The sequence below is a fragment of the Periophthalmus magnuspinnatus genome, chromosome 6, assembly GCF_009829125.3.
Source record: "Periophthalmus magnuspinnatus isolate fPerMag1 chromosome 6, fPerMag1.2.pri, whole genome shotgun sequence".
Classification (NCBI taxonomy): Eukaryota; Metazoa; Chordata; class Actinopteri; order Gobiiformes; family Gobiidae; genus Periophthalmus; species Periophthalmus magnuspinnatus.
This window is the reverse complement of record NC_047131.1, coordinates 24,501,235-24,520,675: the sequence shown is the minus strand read 5'-3', so window position 1 is coordinate 24,520,675 and position 19,441 is coordinate 24,501,235. Positions and strand designations below refer to the sequence as shown.

General features: G+C 40.8%; 1 protein-coding gene across 1 annotated transcript in view; it reads left to right on the top strand.

Moving 5' to 3' along the window:
* The window catches only part of LOC117371886 (UPF0606 protein KIAA1549L-like), a 74,838-nt gene that overhangs the window by 12,561 nt on the left and 42,836 nt on the right, over positions 1–19,441 (top strand). Inside the window, exon 2 of the mRNA XM_033967561.2 lies at positions 18,817–19,428. Coding sequence (XP_033823452.2) covers positions 18,817–19,428 — 612 coding nt within the window. The remainder of the gene's footprint in view (positions 1–18,816; positions 19,429–19,441) is intronic.

Here is a 19,441-nt window from a genome sequence, read left to right as displayed (position 1 = left end):
TAATGTGAAAATTCTACTGAAAATTCTAGTTGCAGAATTGAAGTGTATTTTGTGTTGTTTGTTGAACTGTGCATGTTGTAGTGACCAAACAGCACCTTCTGTAGACATATGTAAAGCTCCAGTGTCAATCATAATAACTTTGTGGAATTGCACTAATATACGTTCAGTCCACAGAATGTATTAGCTCATTTTCAATGTTCTCAATTCATTAGCGAGAGGCGCCGAAGTGCCGCTCTCTGTACGCCGCTTATGTTGAGACGGATGATTGAATTGATAAAACGGCATTTGGATGACCCCATCTTGCTGTAATTTCTGTGAGCTGGTGTGATTCCTCTCTTATGGGGAACAAATAATTGATGTTCTCTCCCTGATAGAGAGGACACACTGTCCCCTGTAATGACAAGAGCCCAGATAAAGTGTCAGCCATGGAATTGGACCCTGGAGTTTGGAGAAGAGAGCGACAGCAGGAATCAGACATGTTAGAGCGCTCAGTTCTGATTGGTTAAATGTGAAGTCAGCTGACAGATGTGGAGGAGACTGACAGCGTGAGAACAACTTCATCGCACTTATTACGACTGTCCCTGGTTACTGAGGAAAAATGTTTCTAAATATAGATAGAAATAAAGAGATGAGAGAGCGGGATCATACATCATACAATGAACATTAAGATCTATGCGGTTTCTGGTAAGCAGCAGCAAGAATATAAAGTAAACTGACTCTGCCTATATGAGGTTACTACATTTTAAACACACTAGCAACAGAATACATTTGTGAGAAACCTAACAACTAATTTACATTTTAAAATCTCTATTGGTTCATTATACTGGCAGGGATTTGTTGTGGCATGACAAGAAAATCCCAAGCTCTACAGGTTGTTTTCAGAGCATGGAAAGATGCCTCAAAGGGGGTCTTCTTGTAGGTTATAATACAGTAAATTGCTTTTATACCCAGCCTATATTTAAAGCATAACATTTGAACACACAAATTGCAAACAAGAAAAATTTTCCCATTCATCTTTTAGTCCATCCATCCATTTTCTTCCGCTTATCCGGGGCCGGGTCGCGGGGGCAGCAGTCTAAGCAGGGACTCCCAGACTTCCCTCACCCCGGACACGTCCTCCAGCTCCTCCGGTGGGACCCCAAGGCGTTCCCAGGCCAGCCGAGAGACATAGTCCCTCCAGCGTGTCCTGGGTCTTCCCCGGGGCCTCCTCCCGGTGGGACATGCCCAGAACACCTCCCTAGGGAGGCGTCCAGGAGGCATCCTGAGCAGATGCCCGAGCCACCTCAGCTGGTTCCTCTCAACGTGTAGGAGCAGCGGCTCTACTCCGAGCTCCTCCCGTGTGACCGAGCTCCTCACCCTATCCCTAAGGGTGCGCCCGGCCACTCTGCGGAGGAAGCCCATTTCAGCCGCTTGTATCCGCGATCTTGTCCTTTCGGTCATTACCCAAAGCTCATGACCATAGGTGAGGGTAGGAACGTAGATTGACCGGTAAATCGAGAGCTTCGCCTTCCGGCTCAGCTCCTTCTTTACCACAACGGACCGATACAGCGACCGCATCACTGCAGACGCTGCACCGATCCGCCTGTCAATCTCACGCTCCATCCTTCCCTCACTCGTGAACAAGACCCCGAGATACTTGAACTCCTCCACTTGGGGCAGAGACTCACCACCCACCCGGAGAGAGCAAACCACCTTTTTCCGGTCGAGAACCATGGCCTCGGATTTGGAGGAGCTGATTCTCATCCCAGCCGCTTCACACTCGGCTGCAAACCGCCCCAGTGCCTGCTGCAGGTCCTGGCTCGAAGAAGCCATCAGGACAACATCATCCGCAAACAGCAGAGATGAAATCCTGTGGTTCCCAAACCAGGCCCCCTCCGGCCCCTGGCTGCGCCTAGAAATTCTGTCCATAAATATAATGAACAGAACCGGTGACAAAGGGCAGCCCTGGCGGAGTCCAACATGCACCGGGAACAGGTCTGACTTACTGCCGGCAATGAGAACACAGCTCCTGCTCCGGTCATACAGGGACCGGACAGCCCTTAGCAAAGAGCCCCGGACCCCATACTCCTGGAGCACCCCCCAAAGGACACCACGAGGGACACGGTCGAATGCCTTCTCCAGATCCACAAAACACATGTGGACTGGTTGGGCATACTCCCATGAGCCCTCGAGGACCCGATGGAGAGTATAGAGCTAGTCCAGTGTTCCGCGACCAGGACGAAAACCACACTGCTCCTCCTGAATCCGAGGTTCGACTATCGGTCGGATTCTCCTCTCCAGCACCCTGGAATAGACCTTACCGGGAAGGCTGAGGAGTGTGATTCCCCTGTAATTGGAACACACCCTCCGGTCCCCCTTCTTATACAGAGGGACCACCACCCCGGTCTGCCATTCCACAGGTACTGTCCCCAACCGCCACGCGATGTTGCAGAGACGTGTCAGCCAAGACAGTCCCACAACATCCAGAGACTTGAGGTACTCAGGGCGGATCTCGTCCACCCCCGGAGCCTTGCCACCGAGGAGCTTGCCAACCACCTCAGTGACTTCAGCCAGGGTGATGGACGAGTCCGCCTCTGGGTCCCCAGTTTCTGCTTCCTCCTCGGAAGACGTGACAGTGGGATTGAGGAGATCCTCAAAGTATTCCTTCCACCGCCCGACAACATCCCCAGTCGAGGTCAGCAGCTCTCCACCCGCACTGTAAACAGTGTTGGTGAAGCACTGCTTTCCCCTCCTGAGGCGTCGGACAGTTTGCCAGAATCTCTTTGAGGCCGTCCGATAGTCCTCCTCCATGGCCTTCCCGAACTCCTCCCAACCCCGAGTTTTTGCCTCTGCGACTGCCCGAGCCGCGGCACGCTTGGCCCGCCGGTACTCATCAGCTGCCTCAGGAGTCCCACGAGCCAACAAGGCTCGATAGGACTCCTTCTTCAGCTTGACGGCATCCCTTACTTCCGGTGTCCACCACCGGGTTCGGGGATTGCCGCCGCGACAAGCACCACAGACCTTACGACCACAGCTACGAGCAGCCGCATCGACAATAGAGGTGGAGAACATGGCCCACTCGGAGTCCATGTCTCCAACCTCCCCCGGAATCAGGGAGAAGCTCTCCCGGAGGTGGGAGTTGAAGACCCCCCTGACAGAGGGCTCCGCCAGACGTTCCCAGCAGACCCTCACAATGCGCTTGGGTCTGCCAAGTCTGTCCGGCTTCCTCCTCCGCCAGCGGATCCAACTCACCACCAGGTGGTGATCAGTTGACAGCTCAGCCCCTCTCTTCACCCGAGTGTCCAAGACACGCGGTCGGAGGTCAGATGACACGACAACAAAGTCGATCATCGACCTCCGACCTAGAGTGTCCTGGTGCCATGTGCACCGATGGACACCCTTGTGCTCGAACATGGTGTTTGTTATGGACAAGCTGTGACTAGCACAGAAGTCCAATAACAAAACACCGCTCGGGTTCAGATCGGGGAGGCCGTTCCTCCCAATCACGCCCCTCCAAGTGTCACTGTCGTTACCCACATGGGCGTTGAAGTCCCCCAGGAGAACAACGGAGTCCCCGGTTGGTGCACTGTCTAGTACCCCTCCCAGGGACTCCAAGAAGGCCGGGTACTCTGCACTGCTGTTTGGCCCGTAGGCCGACACAACAGTGAGAGACCTGTCCCCGACCCGAAGGCGCAGGGATGCGACCCTCTCGTTCACCGGAGTGAACCCCAACACGCAGCGGCTGAGCTGTGGGGCAATGAGCAAGCCCACACCAGCTCGCCGCCGCTCCCCGCGGGGAACGCCAGAGAAATGGAGAGTCCAACCCCTCTTTCCATGTCCCCAGAGCTAGTCTCCATCTCTCCGCACCCGCCCCTTCAAATTGCAAACAAGAAAAATTTTCCCATTCATCTTTTAGTGTAAACCCCAAATTCAGCAAATCCTCTCAAACACACAGAAGTTATGTCTTGAGTAAAAATCTACTGGTTCAGAGATGAGCCGTTTGAGTTGAATCTTTAAGTGTTATCAGTCTCTAAGGAGTTTTTTTTTTTTTTTAAGGCCGAGAACAAGCCCAAAAGTTGAGCGGCAAGGATTTCTTTCAACTACAAAATAAATGTGGCTAGAGGGAGAGAAGGGAAGGAGGCGCGAGACTGAATGAAAATTTAATCAGGGCTTGCTTCTTTAGGGTGGAGCAGGAGAGGCCAGGATTTACAGCATTTGGCCCCTGAGGTTCAGCCCTCCATGTATCACTGCTGCAGCTCACCTCTACCCCTACTCTCCATCTCTCTCCATGCCCCTGTGTGTCACATGGTCACAGACTCATATTTTACTCTTTTATTAAAGCCCCATGTCCATTATAGCTTTATGCACATCAATAGTGTGGCTCTTAGCTTGAAGGAGATGAAGGCTTAAAAAAACAACGTATTTTAACTAAACGTAAAGTAAGTGTCAAAGGATTTAATGTTATTTATGTATATCCTTAGATGATCCTTACATTTTGGTCACGTTTTACTTTTTTCTATTCTGTATTGTACTTAAATCTAGAAACTGGCCACAAATAAATCAGTCAGTAAATGAGTTAAAGGTGCACCGTGTAACATTTCTGAAGGGGTATCTGCTACCTGCTTGTCTCCATGGAGATGTTATTCCTTTGTCTGGAATTTTACACTTATCTATCATGGATTCAGTTACAGTTCATCATTCTTTGTTAACATCTCCATGGAGACAAACGTGAATAAAATGTCAAAACCGGGGGTGGAAATAATTGTAAGAACAAATAACACACAATACCGATGCGGCCCATTGTTTGATTAATTCCTCAATTTATACTCAATTAAACCCCAGCCTCAGTTGCGCATACAGTGACTCTGATGGATAGTTACCAAAGCATCGCGGCTGTCTCTCCCTCAGTTCATTACAACAACAAATCACCGACTGCCCTCGCCGTGATTATGTTTGGTAATATCATGGGTCAGTGCGGACAGAGCGGTCTTCAGGGTCAGGTGGGCGGATGACTTTTTTCTGGTCTAAACAAATGAATGGGAGCACAAACAGAACCTTTAACAGATTATAAAGTGAAATTTTGTGTGGACTTGTTTTCATTGCCAAGTTTGATAGTTTCACTGGTCACTTCTTATCATACTGACTGTGATATGCTCGATGTATTCATTATGTAACAAAACCAATTATTATTATATTAATAGTTAAGTTTAAGGTGTACTTTATTGCCCCCCTAATTAAATTAAGTACTCAACATCTGACCCATTCCTCAGTGCTGCTGCATAGGGCAATCTGTCAGGGGGCGGTGAGTAACTGCAAGATGGAGGTCACAAAGATGCTAGTGATACTACATACACTGCTGTATTTTCAATGGTGAAATGGCATCTATGAAAAGGAGACTGAAACCCATGAATAGGCAAAAATCAACATGTCTCTTGGAATAAAAATCCAGTCAAAATCATGGTTTTAACTGTATTTTTTTATTATTCAAGTGTAATACCATTCCATAGGAGCAAACCACAGTCCCACAGTAGCACGCTCTATGAACCTATTGCCAAATGAGACTACCATTATTTCAGTGTCAGGCTAAAGTAATACCATTTAATCAGAGTGTGGTGATATAACAGCTGCATTTGTGATGGTATTAGCCTTTAAGCTCCTCTTCATCAGTAGTAGTAGCTTATGCTGTTTCCATGGTGATGTGGGAAATATATGAAGCCAATGTGAAGTATTAAAACAGCTTTCCCTGCCCCTCACAAGGTAAACAATACAATAGTGACGTGCCTGCAAAACATCGAATTTCTATGCATTACAATTTACTTTTCTTATTAAATCAAATGCCCTCATCCACCACCATCAGCTTTCTTCCTGTCAGCAGAACAATTGCTTTTGATGAAAAAGGTAATTATTCCCCTCAGGTAAATCAAAGTCAATGTTTCTGACTAACTCTCTCCTGTCTATTTACCCAGACCCCAGAAAGACTGTACCTGGCATATTCACATAGCACATAAACATGCTGTTCTAGACCTACTTTAGGTGTGAGGAAGCTCCCATCTGTCCACACACACACACACACACACACATACCCCAATGAGGTACTGGCAACGGTCTAGTCATAGTGTTATTCATATTTTAATGTGATGCTGGGAATTGTTGTGTTAAAATAGAAGTTCTGAGAGTCACATAAGTTTAAGAAGATATTTAGACTACAAGACTTGTTAGTTTTTAAAGGCTTTTATGTCCCTATGACAATGATCATAAGAATACAATCTGGCTAATCATGTTCAGATATGCAGTTTGTTGTCATCAATGTCATGCTTAAAAACACAAACTTGATTTCGGTGTTCATTTTACAACCATGACCTGCAAAAAAAGTTAGATTCTAAGTTTTAATTGTACAAAACTTTAGTAAAGTACATTGTAATATATTTTGTGAAGGCATTAAAAGACATGTCTTAGCTTTTAGTCTTTTGATTAGTCTTTCTGCGCTCTTTTGATAGGACACTGTGGCAGTGAAACATTCTGAAATATAAAAAATCTCCTGGAATTCCATAATATGGATGCCTTTGAAAGTTTTGTATCTGAAAGCATTTCTTTCATTTTGAACATGTCTTATGTTTTTCAAAGCTGTCAGACAGCTTTTGTAAAGTTTTAAACTTGCAAAAGTAATGAAGTTTACTTTCATAAGACATTCTAATTGTATGGACATTTTCATGTGCCATGATGGGACTACTCTTGTACTTAACCTGATAATGAAACTTATTAAATATTACACTTAACAAATGGGGAAGGTTGTGTCAAGGATCATAAAATTCATTTTTTCAGGTGAGCCTTTAGATAATTCAGTGACATGTGCAATGGTAGAAGATACAAATTTAAGGCAAGGCGAGTTTATTTGCCTATCACAATTCATACAAGTAATTCAAAGCGCTTTAGAGAATAAGAAAGACATTAAAATCATAACAAAAACAAATCAAAACAAATAATCATAAATTATCACAAAATTAACATTAACAGAGAAGAGTGCAGAATAAAAACCTTTCAGTAGTATTCTTTTCCTTGTATTTTTAGAGCTACATCACACAATAGCCAAAATATGTACTTGTGAACAAACTACCTCTTCATCTTTGTCACTGTGAGAAAGAAACAATGCCTCACAAGTGTTTCCTGTTATTTGTCATCATCTTTCTGTGTCTTGATAGTGATTGTCCTTAATACAGGAAATGCATCAGTGACCGTCTGCTCGTGTTATGTCCCACATGATAAAGCACTCAGCCACATACAACAGTGCGTCTCCACAGGGGACACAATAAGGGCAAAACCCTCAGGAGCTGCTCGTGACCAATCACAGCTTTCCCCTCTTCTGATTGGCTAAGGCAGGCACATGGTCATCCTGCAGCAGTTTTGGCATGTGTTTTACAGCCAAATCAATAGAGCATTTCACACATGTAATATTTAAAGTCCTCTATCAGAGAGCTGGGTTTTTCAATACGACGATGCTCTGGCTAAGTGGGTGCAAGCCTGTTTAACGGCTCACTTGAATTAAAAGGATTTCAGGAACGAATTGAAGCTTTAGGACTATCTCTGTTTTAGCACTGCAGTACATGTGTGTTTCAGACAGCATCCATTTGACCTGTTTTAATCTTTTTGCAGAGGGACCCTTATTGGACTCACACACTATCTAAAACATTTGATGGCAAGGTGAATAATAATAATAAATATACTTTGCTACATTCATATTAGGGCTGTCAAAAACAATACGCAGATCATATTTTTTTCTAAATGTTAGCATCGTTTGTATTAACAAAGTAGATTTTGATTGCTATACACAATCGTCTGTAAATAAAACAGTTTAAATCTAACTATGCCGAATGAATTTAATAGATAAGTTTGGTTTTGCCTAAAGGTTGTCTTAAGATCCACAGATCAATTTGCCATTCAGCTGTAAGCCAAAACTGAAATGTATCTATAACCATATTACAGGGAGCTTGCCTGGATACAACAACCTTTTATTAAATTTTAGTCCAGCAGCGGCCTTCCTCTCCAGAAATAGACCTCCATCCCACCAGATCGCAAATTCTGCATTTTACCAAGGCTGGTGGCCGGTCATTGGAATAAAGTGAGGACAGTGTGAATGTAAAACATGTTAAAGAAAAGGGATTATTGTAAAACAAACACACAAAAGTCTATCAAAAACAGCATATTGTTTCTCTCATAGACTGTATATATAAATAGACATAGTTAACCTGCTAGCCGTCGCGTTCCCAATAAGAAGTGAGCATGGGCGCGCTTCTGGCTCCACCAACTCTGGCTCTAATTCATGTTAGAATGAAAAATTGTTACTCTTCTTTCAGTAACTGCTGCTGTTAGACTCGCCATTTTGGTCTTAAAATGTTCACATTAACCTGCTCTACATGATCTTCGTGTTTTTATTTCGCTATTTTGTCCATAAATCAAGATATGAACATTAATAACAGACAAATCAGGTGCCTTCTTTCCCCGAGGTTGCTCCTGCTAGCATTAACCCTAACCGTAACCTTCAGTAGCCTGGCTTCGGATTGGCTCTTTAGTTGTTGTGATACTCGCGGTTGGAACTCAGCTTCAAATTCACCCCTGTAACTACTAGCCTCGATGTACTTCATTTTATTGGATGACGTCACATTCACTTAGTCCACTTCTTTGTAGAGTCTATGGTTTCTCCTAAGAGGTAGGAGGTTGCATATTTATAAACTTCACTCAGCCTCCAGTGAAGTAACACAAGTAAAGAAATGTGAAAAAAGTTCTCTGTAATCGCCGTTTACATAGAGTTACTAAAATATAATAACACTGAAACCAGATAACCTTTAGATTACATTTATGCAACATTTACACAACTACCATGGAAAGTTTGGGGTTAAAATCAATGCTTTTTAAAACCTAGTCTCTTGCCTCACATGGGACAAAACATTATAACTCTGTCTAAAGTAATAGCAGCCAACTCGCCTCTGCTAATCAATAATACACCTTGTACTGTATTTTTAAGACAGATGGATGCCATCCAACACTTTTTCCTCTCCAAATGACCTGCCCACTAACCCTGGTGCAAAACTGGAGGAAAGTTAAAGCCAGAGAACACCGTCCCGCTGTGTTTAATGCAGCCAAGGTGAACTATAGGTCAAAAGTGTGGACTCACTTCACACTATAGCTAACACTATTAAAAGAGTCTACTATTAACACTATGCATTTTTATTTATACTGATACTGTTACAATATACACACATAACCTGAACAACTATAACTCACATAACCATAAAAAAAAAATAAAAAAAATGCTGTCTGTCTCATATAATAATCGTTCTTCACAGCCCAGCACTCGCTAACAACTTGAATATGTAACTCTTGATACTGTCAGAAGCTATTTATGTTTCCCTGTTTAAAACCTCCCATTGTCAAACAGCCAGTGGTGGAATCTAACAAAGTCAAAGTAGTAAAGTATTGAAGTGCAAATTTTATGTATCTGTAATTTACTTGAGTACATTTTTAAGTGGATACTTTTTACTTTTACGCCACTACATTTGAGAGCAGGTACAGTATCTGTAATTTCTACTCCACTACATTTTTGAACAGAATGAAAAAGTCAAAGTATTTTTCCTTATTGTGTAAGACCTGGTGAAAAGCCTGAGGGTTCATTTTTAACATGTTCATAGTTTGAGCAAATAAAAATATACAAATAAAAACAGCTAGAAAAACAATTGATGCAGTTGTTTTCATTGCACAAAATTCAGCACAAATCTTAAATATGCATGAAATATTTTTTACTCTTTAAGTACATTTTTAAACATGCACTTTAATACTTTTACTTAAGTAGATTTTTTCATGTGATAATTTTAGTAGTATTAGTATTTTTTTGCTCCTGTATCTGTACTTTTACTTAAGAAAATTGAGTACTTGTTCTACCACTGCCAAACAGCCTTCCTTCAGTCTTAATCACTATTACTGTTTACTCATTCACAGATCTTGTGTGTGAAGTATAGTTTTTGTGCCAAGTTGCCTCAAGAATGTACTGATAGCGGTAATAAACTGGCAGTATATAATTACACTTGCACTGACAGCCAGGCTTAAATATTTGGCTCATCTTTCCAATCATTTAATATGTACTCTTCTTGATTTTTGACTGATCATGAATAACTGACATCACAGTCTGTTGAAATATCTATATTTTGTGTGCCATTAAGTGTAGTGCAGTTTGATGTTGACCTTTCTTTGACCTTGAGCCGCTCCACATTATTTTGTAGAAGCGAGAAAAGAAAAACAGTGTTTGAAACCAGGTCCCAGTGGCTTTCCTGTGCTGACCTGTGCGCTCTGTATACAGCTCATGAAGCCAATTTAAGTGCACCACTGTCCCCATCACAGGATACAAAATGAAAAGCACCGAAAGGACATAAACTAATAATGATACAATTAGATTTATTTTATTTATTTACCAAGTGCTTGAAGCACAAATTATTTACATTCTGAAATAAGAAAACAAAAAAAAAAGAGAGAAGATACACTTCACGACATAAAAAACAGGCTTCTACTTTGACAATGTTTAAATCCAGGCTCAAAATGATTCTGTTTAGCTGTGCATGACTGAAAGGTTTTTATTATGTACTCTTCTCTTTTAGTGTTAATTTTATGATAATTATTTATGTTTTGATTTGTTTGTTTTGTGATTTCAATGTCTTTCTTATTTTGTAAAGCACTTTGAATTACTTAGTGTAAGAACTGGGCTATACAAATAAACTTGCCTTGCCATTAAACACAAAGAAATTGCATCATGTGACAGTGTTAAGCTATTCATTTATCACATTTTATTGTTAAAATGCAATGAGTAGATTGTGTATCTATATGGAATACACCTATTTTTTTTGTATGAAATCCTGGCCCATATAAATGTAGACAGTGTCCAGCCCATACCATACTGTTGTGTAGTTTAGCTTTGTTTACTGTGATCTGGGCAGCAGATTTAGACCATATTAGATAGACGGGAGAATCTATTGACCTTTGCAGCACCCATTCTCTGCAGCTACACCACAAGCATTTCAGCCACAACCGTGTCTCTGCATGGTATTATAAAGGGGGCAAGCTTTTTATAGAAGCAGTTAGAGAAAATGAAATTCAAAATGGATGTGGCTCACACTGTGAAATAATCATGAAATAACAGAGGAGCCACAGTGACACAGAAGCCTGCTTCTGTGAGCCTTGCTCTGCTCCAGTCACACTGTTATACATGCAAGGGCTGATGGGAACAAAACAAGCTCTCTTTCATCTCTGTCAGGTGAACACACAACGAGCTTGCTTTACACTTTGTGGCAAATTATAGCCTTATTTTTTTAGCACTACTACTGTATATGATTTCAGCCTATGTTGTATGTCATTAATAAATTATTTGTTATTTATCATTATTTATTTTATGTATGTATTTATCTTTATCTATACAGGAAGACCCAACGCAACTTAGAGACTCTCTTTTTCATGTGCGTCCTGTTCAAATACTGAAAAAATACAAGCAAAAAAAAAGTAAAAAACAAATAAGTACATACGTTTATTGAAAACATTAACAACAGGATTGTTATCAGATTATTCAATTGCATGTATAACACAAAAGTATCAAATTTTGCTTGTCCTTTAAATATATTCCATTTTTGTGAAGCAAAAAGTCCTTTTTTCCATCTACGTTCTGGTGCGACTAGTCCTTAGACTTATACAATCATGTGATCGTGTATTAAATTTTCCAGTATCAATGATTCACAAGTGACATATTTCGGCAGTCTATGCAGCAGTCCCTTATAAATACATTTCATACAGCACTGTTCTCTTCCAACAGATAGTGATGACCAACCTACTTTTTCATAGAGTGTACAGTGCTGGGTTTCAAATCCATCATCTGTAATGAAACGAAGGGCTGACTGAAAGAGTGTATCTAAAGGTTTCAAAGTAGAGGCTGAAGTCTGCATGATTCAGTACAGAAAGAAAAGTTTATTTTTCTGTAATTCAATGGGATACAAGATTTGTTTCTGTAATTAAATTATATCTTTGAGTTTAAATTGTTACATAATACCAAGATAAAAAAATCATATACTTAGTTTTATTTATATTCAGTGATAATTTAAGATTTATGAGGGATTTATGGATTTCACTAAAATCTTGCTGCAGCTTTAAAATTGCAATTGTAATATGGTCCTGTATGGAAGTACATAAGAATGGGATCACACTCTTGTGAACATCTCAGAACATATAAATGGAAGTAAAAATGCAAACTGGGCTTTTACAGTATAAGTGTGAAGCTGAAGGTTTTCTCTGCTGCTTATAACCAGAGCTGATGACCCAGCAAGAGCCCAGAGCTGGCCACATGACATGAGTACCAGCGAAATCTGTGTCTGCATAGTGTTTCCTCTTAATTAGTACAGTGTAGTTATTTTCCATATGTGTGTTGATTATAAAACTTGTGCTGCTTCCCCGGGTGATGAAGATACACAAAGCATTATGTGTATGACTGAAGATGCTCAAGGTAAAGCAAACCAGAGAATCCTTTATGCACATAGTATTTACATTATGGCTATGGTACTGTCTCTGTGGTATTCTTTTATACTCTGTCTACTATATTTTCAACAATTTCAACAAAGCTATACATTAAAGGTAAATAATAAATTGCGTTATTGTGTAAACGTTTAATAGTTTTGTGTACACACAAACCCCCTCTTAGGGTGACTGACCTCTGGGCTTGTTAGCAGTCTGTTGTTTGTCGGGCTGCCATGTTTGCTCTGCGTGAGCCAATGGCAGGTAATGAGCAGAGCACACTGTTCCCTGTCCTCCTGCTCTCATACACGCAGCACAACAACATTTTCACTTTCTAACCATAAAGCAGCCGCTGCAGCAGCTGGTCAGCGCAGTGCCAGACAGACTGATGATAAGGAGCACAGGTAGAGTCAGAGCCAAGCGCCAAAAACACCTCCAACAGTGAACTGTTAGAACTGAGCACGTTGTAGGAACTCTGCCAGCAGACTATAAGACCATCATTCATCTGCTGCTAAGGCCCTGACACCTAATGTATATGGTGGACACAGTACAGTGATCATGTTTTTAATACAGAGTCAAAATACTCCTTGCTGCCTATTCCACACTCCCTGGTACCATATATATATTTTGTTTTAATAGATGAATAAAAAGGTCTTGAGTCTATTTCCGCTTATCCTTGATCAGGAGCCAGGTATGCTAAGCTTTCCTATCTGTTTTGATCCTGGTTCTTATCATAAGCTGTCTAAATGCAGGCAGTGGTTTGGCAAAATCTGATTTGTTTTCTGTCTCTGGTGATTGTGCTGTGAAATCATCACTCAAAATGATATCAGTGCATATTTTCTTCATAGCCGTATCTGCACATTTTTCTTTACTCATTTTGTCCAGTCTAAAATATGTCTTTGTTATTGATCTTGTGTGATTAATTTAAGAATTGCAAACACTGTATGATAATTTTGATCAATTTAAAAAACAAAAAACAAAAAAAAACAAACACAAAAACAAGCTACATTTATAAAACATTACTTTTTATGAACTGTGACGAATATAAGTTATGTATAATTGTATCACATTGATCATGAATTGTGTACTTTTACCATACAGTTGTGTTATTTGCACAACATTTTAGCGGCAATGTAAATTTAACCCTAATAGTAACTAACTACAAATGTTTATTTTTACTTTACCTGAAAAAGTAGCTATGAGCTCACCTGTCCTTTCTTTCCCTGCCATGGCCCTGTCATGTTGTTAGCACTCCTTTGCTCATGACGTTTCATTGCAGCACGCATCATTTATAGGCACAGAGCACACGGTTTCTTTCTTTATCTGTGATGATGTTGCCGTGGTGACAGCATCCCTCCGGTTGCCGTGGAAACTATGCAGAAATAACCCTGTGCTGGGTTGAACAGTGGATTTACAGAAATGCTGTCTATTTTATCGGCACTGCTCTATTACCAGACTTTTTTGACTGAGTGACATTTGTTCTCAGAGCTCTCTCCCATTGTTACACACTTAAGGCTGTTATTTTCTTGTCAGTGCTTCAATCTCTGAGGAAATGCAAACATTTCAGGACACAATGAAATACTTAAACTTGACACAGTGATTTATCTCAGTAAGTGTGGAGACAAACTGGCACAATGTTCAGCTAAGCAGCTGTAAAAATGACATTTCACTTTGACATTTGGTGACTTTTTGTTCTTCCTTGTCCCAAACGAAAACGAACACAAAGTGAACACACATATGCACTTTAAACCTTTGCTGCCATAGCATAGCCCCTTTGAGACCATTGTTACTTGATAAATGTCTGTCCTTTGTAAGTGGTACTTTTTATGCCATATGTGTTGCCTTCAATCACATTATTTTCCTTACCTTTGTTACAATATGAGAAAGGACAATTAACTGAATTTCTGTCGATTATGAATGCTAGTAGTCTGTCTATTCATTATAGTAACACACAGTCTGGTCAAAATCATTTTTCAGAAAAATAATTAAAGAGTTTTTCTGTTGTACCGTCTCTATTTTGATGTTAACTCATTAATGTTGTTTCCAGGCATTTTGCTGCTTTGAATGTAAAACATTAAGAAAGTTGTACTTGCTTTATGTGAACACAGACAATAACAAATATGTCACTGCTATTTTTACTTTCTATGGAGGGCCTGCACTTTGGGCCTCGTATGAGTACTCACTTGTCCCAAAGACACTACACCCACATTGCCCGCTTCAGTCAGAGTATGTGTCATGTTGAGACACTAATCAGTCCAATCAATGCGATGGTTGTGGGATTCCCAAAAAGGGAGAGGCGTGGTGTAATGTAAATATTCTGCCAGCACCTGTCCATACGGACTACCTGTAAATCAGTATAATCACACAGATTTATGTTTGAATGGATCTAGGAAGTAAGTGTTTCCTGTTGGACGATGCCTACTGGCCCGGGACCATCTTTACTCCCACAAAGTACAGTGAGTTTCCACTACTCCCACTCTCACTTCAACAGACCTGTTTAATTAAGCACTTTAACAATCCTATAATCAAATGGATATTGAGATAAGAATCTACGCTGAATATTTCTGCAGGGTATTCAGTGGCTAGATGTGAAAATGTTAATTGAGTTGCAAATACTGTGGACTTAGAGTGCATTCACACTTGTCATTATTTGGTCCTAATTTGAGCCTGTTTTAGTTCTGATGACGACTGTGCTTGGTTCTCTTTTAGTCTTTATTTCATTCTAGTACAACCTAGGTTTAGTTCCAAATGTGTAATTGTGAATGCATCCTTAGAAAAAGACCTTTGGACTGATTGTATTCCAAGTGTAGGAGCTTCACTCTTTCTCTGTGAGCTTTTCTAAATAGGGCCAGTTGGCCCTCAGCACAGTCACACTTCCTACCCACCTGTCAGGCCAAGCCTGTTCATAGCTTTAAATATATATCACAGGATGGAAAGGGCCAAAACCACAGACAATCTCTGTTTACATTGTGGATTTTGCCACAATGGACACCTGGGGTCAGTTTTTCCCAATGTTGACAGTCAAAACCCATATCCCATAAGCAGCCAGTGTAAGCTGATAGAGGCTTGGCACGCTTTACAGGGGTATCAGAATACACACAGCACTATGGTCAATACACAACTGTAATGCAACATTAGTCTATAGCAATGTAAACAGACTGCCGTTTTAGTGCACTGTTTCAACATGATAATTCTGCTAATCTCTGTGTTAGCTCTGTAATCTTTATCATACACAAATACCCCTGTATGGTTTGCCTGACAAATAAAATGGGTCAGGCCTCCTTTGATCCAGGTCTAATCCACATTTTGGGTTGTCTGTTTTAGAGGCATATTGTGAAGGGTCTCAGCATTTTGTCAGAGGTCTACTGGGATCACATATGCTGCTCTCAGCCTGAGCAGGTGGTTAGTGCTTGGAGGAGAAGACACTAAAACACAGCTAACTGTTCTGCATATGGTATGACCCTGAATTAGGAATGTAAATGCAAAATGAAGTCTGAGGTCCTGTGGCAGTACTGCTATCACTGTGAGCGTAATCAGGCATTGAATAAAATACAAGGGCTGGATATTCTGAGAAGGTTTTGTTTTTGCTGATTTAGTTTGTTATTTATGATTTCTTATTCTCAGTTGTAACTAAATATTTGTGATGGTCCACTGCTTAGTATTAGTCTTAAGTAGGAATGCACCAATAATTTTGATATAGCTAATAACAACTAATAACAGTGCAGAGACTGAAAACAGTCTTATTTTCTTTATACAAAAATTAAATGAGAAAAAATGGATCCAAATGTATTATGTAGATGTTATTTATCTCTCAAGTAATGACAGAACAACTTTGTATAAATATAAATTCAAACATTATGAGACTTTCTGAGCCCACTATGACCAGAAACTAGTCTTATTACATCAGTTTTTATATTGGCTGAACCAATATGTGGAAGACGATATCTGATCCTGCTAATTTTTCTCTACCTTTAGCAATATTGGGAGTGGAGTTTTCTGACTGATATAAAGGTACAAATCTTGATACCCTTTATACAAGAATTATGGTGGCTCTTAAAACGTTGTTGCTAAACTATCTGAGTACTTGATCATTATACCTTATATTTGGTCATCCACAATCTCCGAGTTTGTAGAGAAGAAAGTATTAAAATGCTCACACTTTATGCCAAAAATGTAAAATAACTTCATCATACTTACACTTCTATACATCCATAATTTACTTTCATTTTGTGAGCATTTGCCTATTTCTCTAGTGCCAGAGAGATCTTCTCTGTCACTAATATGAAACAGACGCTGTTAATAATACAGCATGTATGTGGCATAGACATAGACGTAAAGTATATAAATCGCTAATGGATTAATGTCCTTTTAAAATAGTGTTTGTGATGTGACATCCTGTAATAGAGAACAGACTGTTACGTTACTGTGGCTAATAGCTGGCTGGTTGGGGATGCTTTATAGCAGGTGTCCAGAGGATATACAGCGGCTAAGCTCTGAGCTGGTCCACTAAAGCTCCCACTTGCCCACAATCGCTGGCTTTTAATTAACCAGTCATCCGCAGAGAGAAAAGGCGTGTGGGAAGACGTGTGCAGTCCTTATTACGCTGGCTCTGGTGCTAAAGAAAAACCATAAAACATCGTCATTGTAAAGCTTTTTGTTTTTAAGAGGCGCCAACCCTAAATTAGCCCAGTCTAACAGCACAACAAATGAATGAATGTAATTTGTCTGTCATGTATCCGAATAGCCACTGAGGCTGCCAGTCTCTGTCCCTTCTCATCTCCCACTAAAGCAAGGTGCCTTAAATTCTAGTTCTATTAAGCAGGAGAATAGTCTATGTGCCAAACTTAAGAGCTTTGTGAAGGCTTCAGAAAAGATGAGGACAGTTCCCTGAATGGAGATAAATGTTGAAACTAAACGCTTTGACTGCATGCATTCACCGCCACACAATATTTAAATGAGTCATTTCCCTTTCCAAAATGATTTGGTTCCTTTCAAGAAGAGCTCCTTCACAATAATAGTTGCTTTATCATATTAGTCTCTATCATTGTGTGGTTTTGATAATACAATAAACCTCAATTTTTGAAAACTAAAAACACTTCCAGATAATAAACATGTGGCAAGGCATTTACGCATTTGGAAAATATGATTTGATTCAAATGTAAATGCTCTATTTGTTAATTAAACCTCTTAATAGGTAAAATGGCTCCACTCTCTAGGTGGGAAAGAGTAAAGAAAGGTATTTGATCTGAACAATTTTCCTTCTGACAGGACAAACATTTTGAGATACAGACAAATACACAACAAATCTTGGCTATGGTATGAAACATGATAACTTGCATACTTTGCATATTTTTTGGTTTGTGTAAATATAGGTACTCTTCAAACTAGCACCACTATCTTATAAATATATTCGTACCAGAAGCAAAGTATGGTGTGGGCTCTAGGAATGATAAATCGATGTCAAATTGCGTCTGAGTCAGATCAGATTAATATCTGTGAAATCACTGCTGATGAGGCAGTGCGTATGTGTGTCCTAATTTACCCACTCTGGAACATTTCAATTAATTCCCTGATTTAAAACATAAGTGACCTACTTTTGCTTTTAATACTATTTTTCCCCACCACAGTGAGATTTAATTTAATCCACTGTAGGAAAAAGAGTGTGAAAACAGGGAATTTACAGAAAAAATGTTTATAATCATTGTTATTTCCTTGATTAAGCTTGAAAGGCACATCTGTAGGACTAGTATTGTATCAAAACTGCAAGTCAAATCACGATTTAAGACTAAATAGGAATTAAAAAGGTTTGCACTTTCATATTATCAGTTTGGTCATTTTACATCATATAGACAACTTAGATAAGCTGTATTTCTGTATTTTCTGAAAATACTTAAATGTCACTTAAATGGAAGGTCAAAAGATAACCTGCCTTAAAATTCCCCATTTTAACGTTCTCTGCGATTTGTCATCATTTCCAGAGCTGCGTAAATGCATCCGAGTGGCAGGACATATAAATATGCGTGTGCGCGGATGAGCCCAGCACTTTTCCAGTCAATCTCCTGACATTGGACAGTTGTGGTGGCATTATAAGGACTAATGATCGCCGCTGTAACAGTGTCAGTGTGCACTCAAGTGTGTTTTATAAAGAGTTAGAAATAGAACGCTTGGTCCGGCCTGTGGGACAGATGACTCACAGATTGGTCACATTTTTTTCTTCTGCCTAGAACTACCAATTACACTGTGACTGTGTTTCTATCTTTTCGTCTCTAATGCTGTGTTCCCTCTTTGTGTTTCATGCAGCTGACCAAGGCCGACAGGAGTCAATGAGGCTGGTGATGCCCTGGGAGCAGACAGTGCCCTCCAACCTCTCAGGCGCACTGGGGACAGCAGACAAACCTGTGATGGATGAAGCAGATGCTGAGCTCAAAGTGTTCTCTGAGGCCAAAACAGCCGTGTGGACTGAGACTGAGGAAGAGGTGCGCACAAGGGCTGATGGGAAAGTCATTGCAGAGTCTGGGACATTGACTGGAGCTAGGAGCTGGACCGAAGTGGGAGCTGAGTGGAGACCTGTGGATGCAGGCTTGTCTCAGGGCTCGGCTGCATGGCGTTCCACACATGGACAGGGTTTGAGAGAAAAGGCATCGTTTTCGTCAGTGATCAGCATGTTGGCAGGCACAGCTGAGCTGCAGCCCCCAGTGGAGGCCAAACCGCTGGGGCTGCTATCAAAAGCATCTTGGACCAAAAGTTCCTCTTCATCCTCATCCAGGTCATCCTCTTCCTCCTCCACAACTACAACAAAAGCCCCCACCACCTCTCCTCCAGTCACCAGCACAAGCACAGCCAGTACAACACAGACCATCCCTCCAGAGAGTGCCAACAACTCCTCTCAGAGCAACAGCAGCTTCACTTTGGGTACGATAGTTTC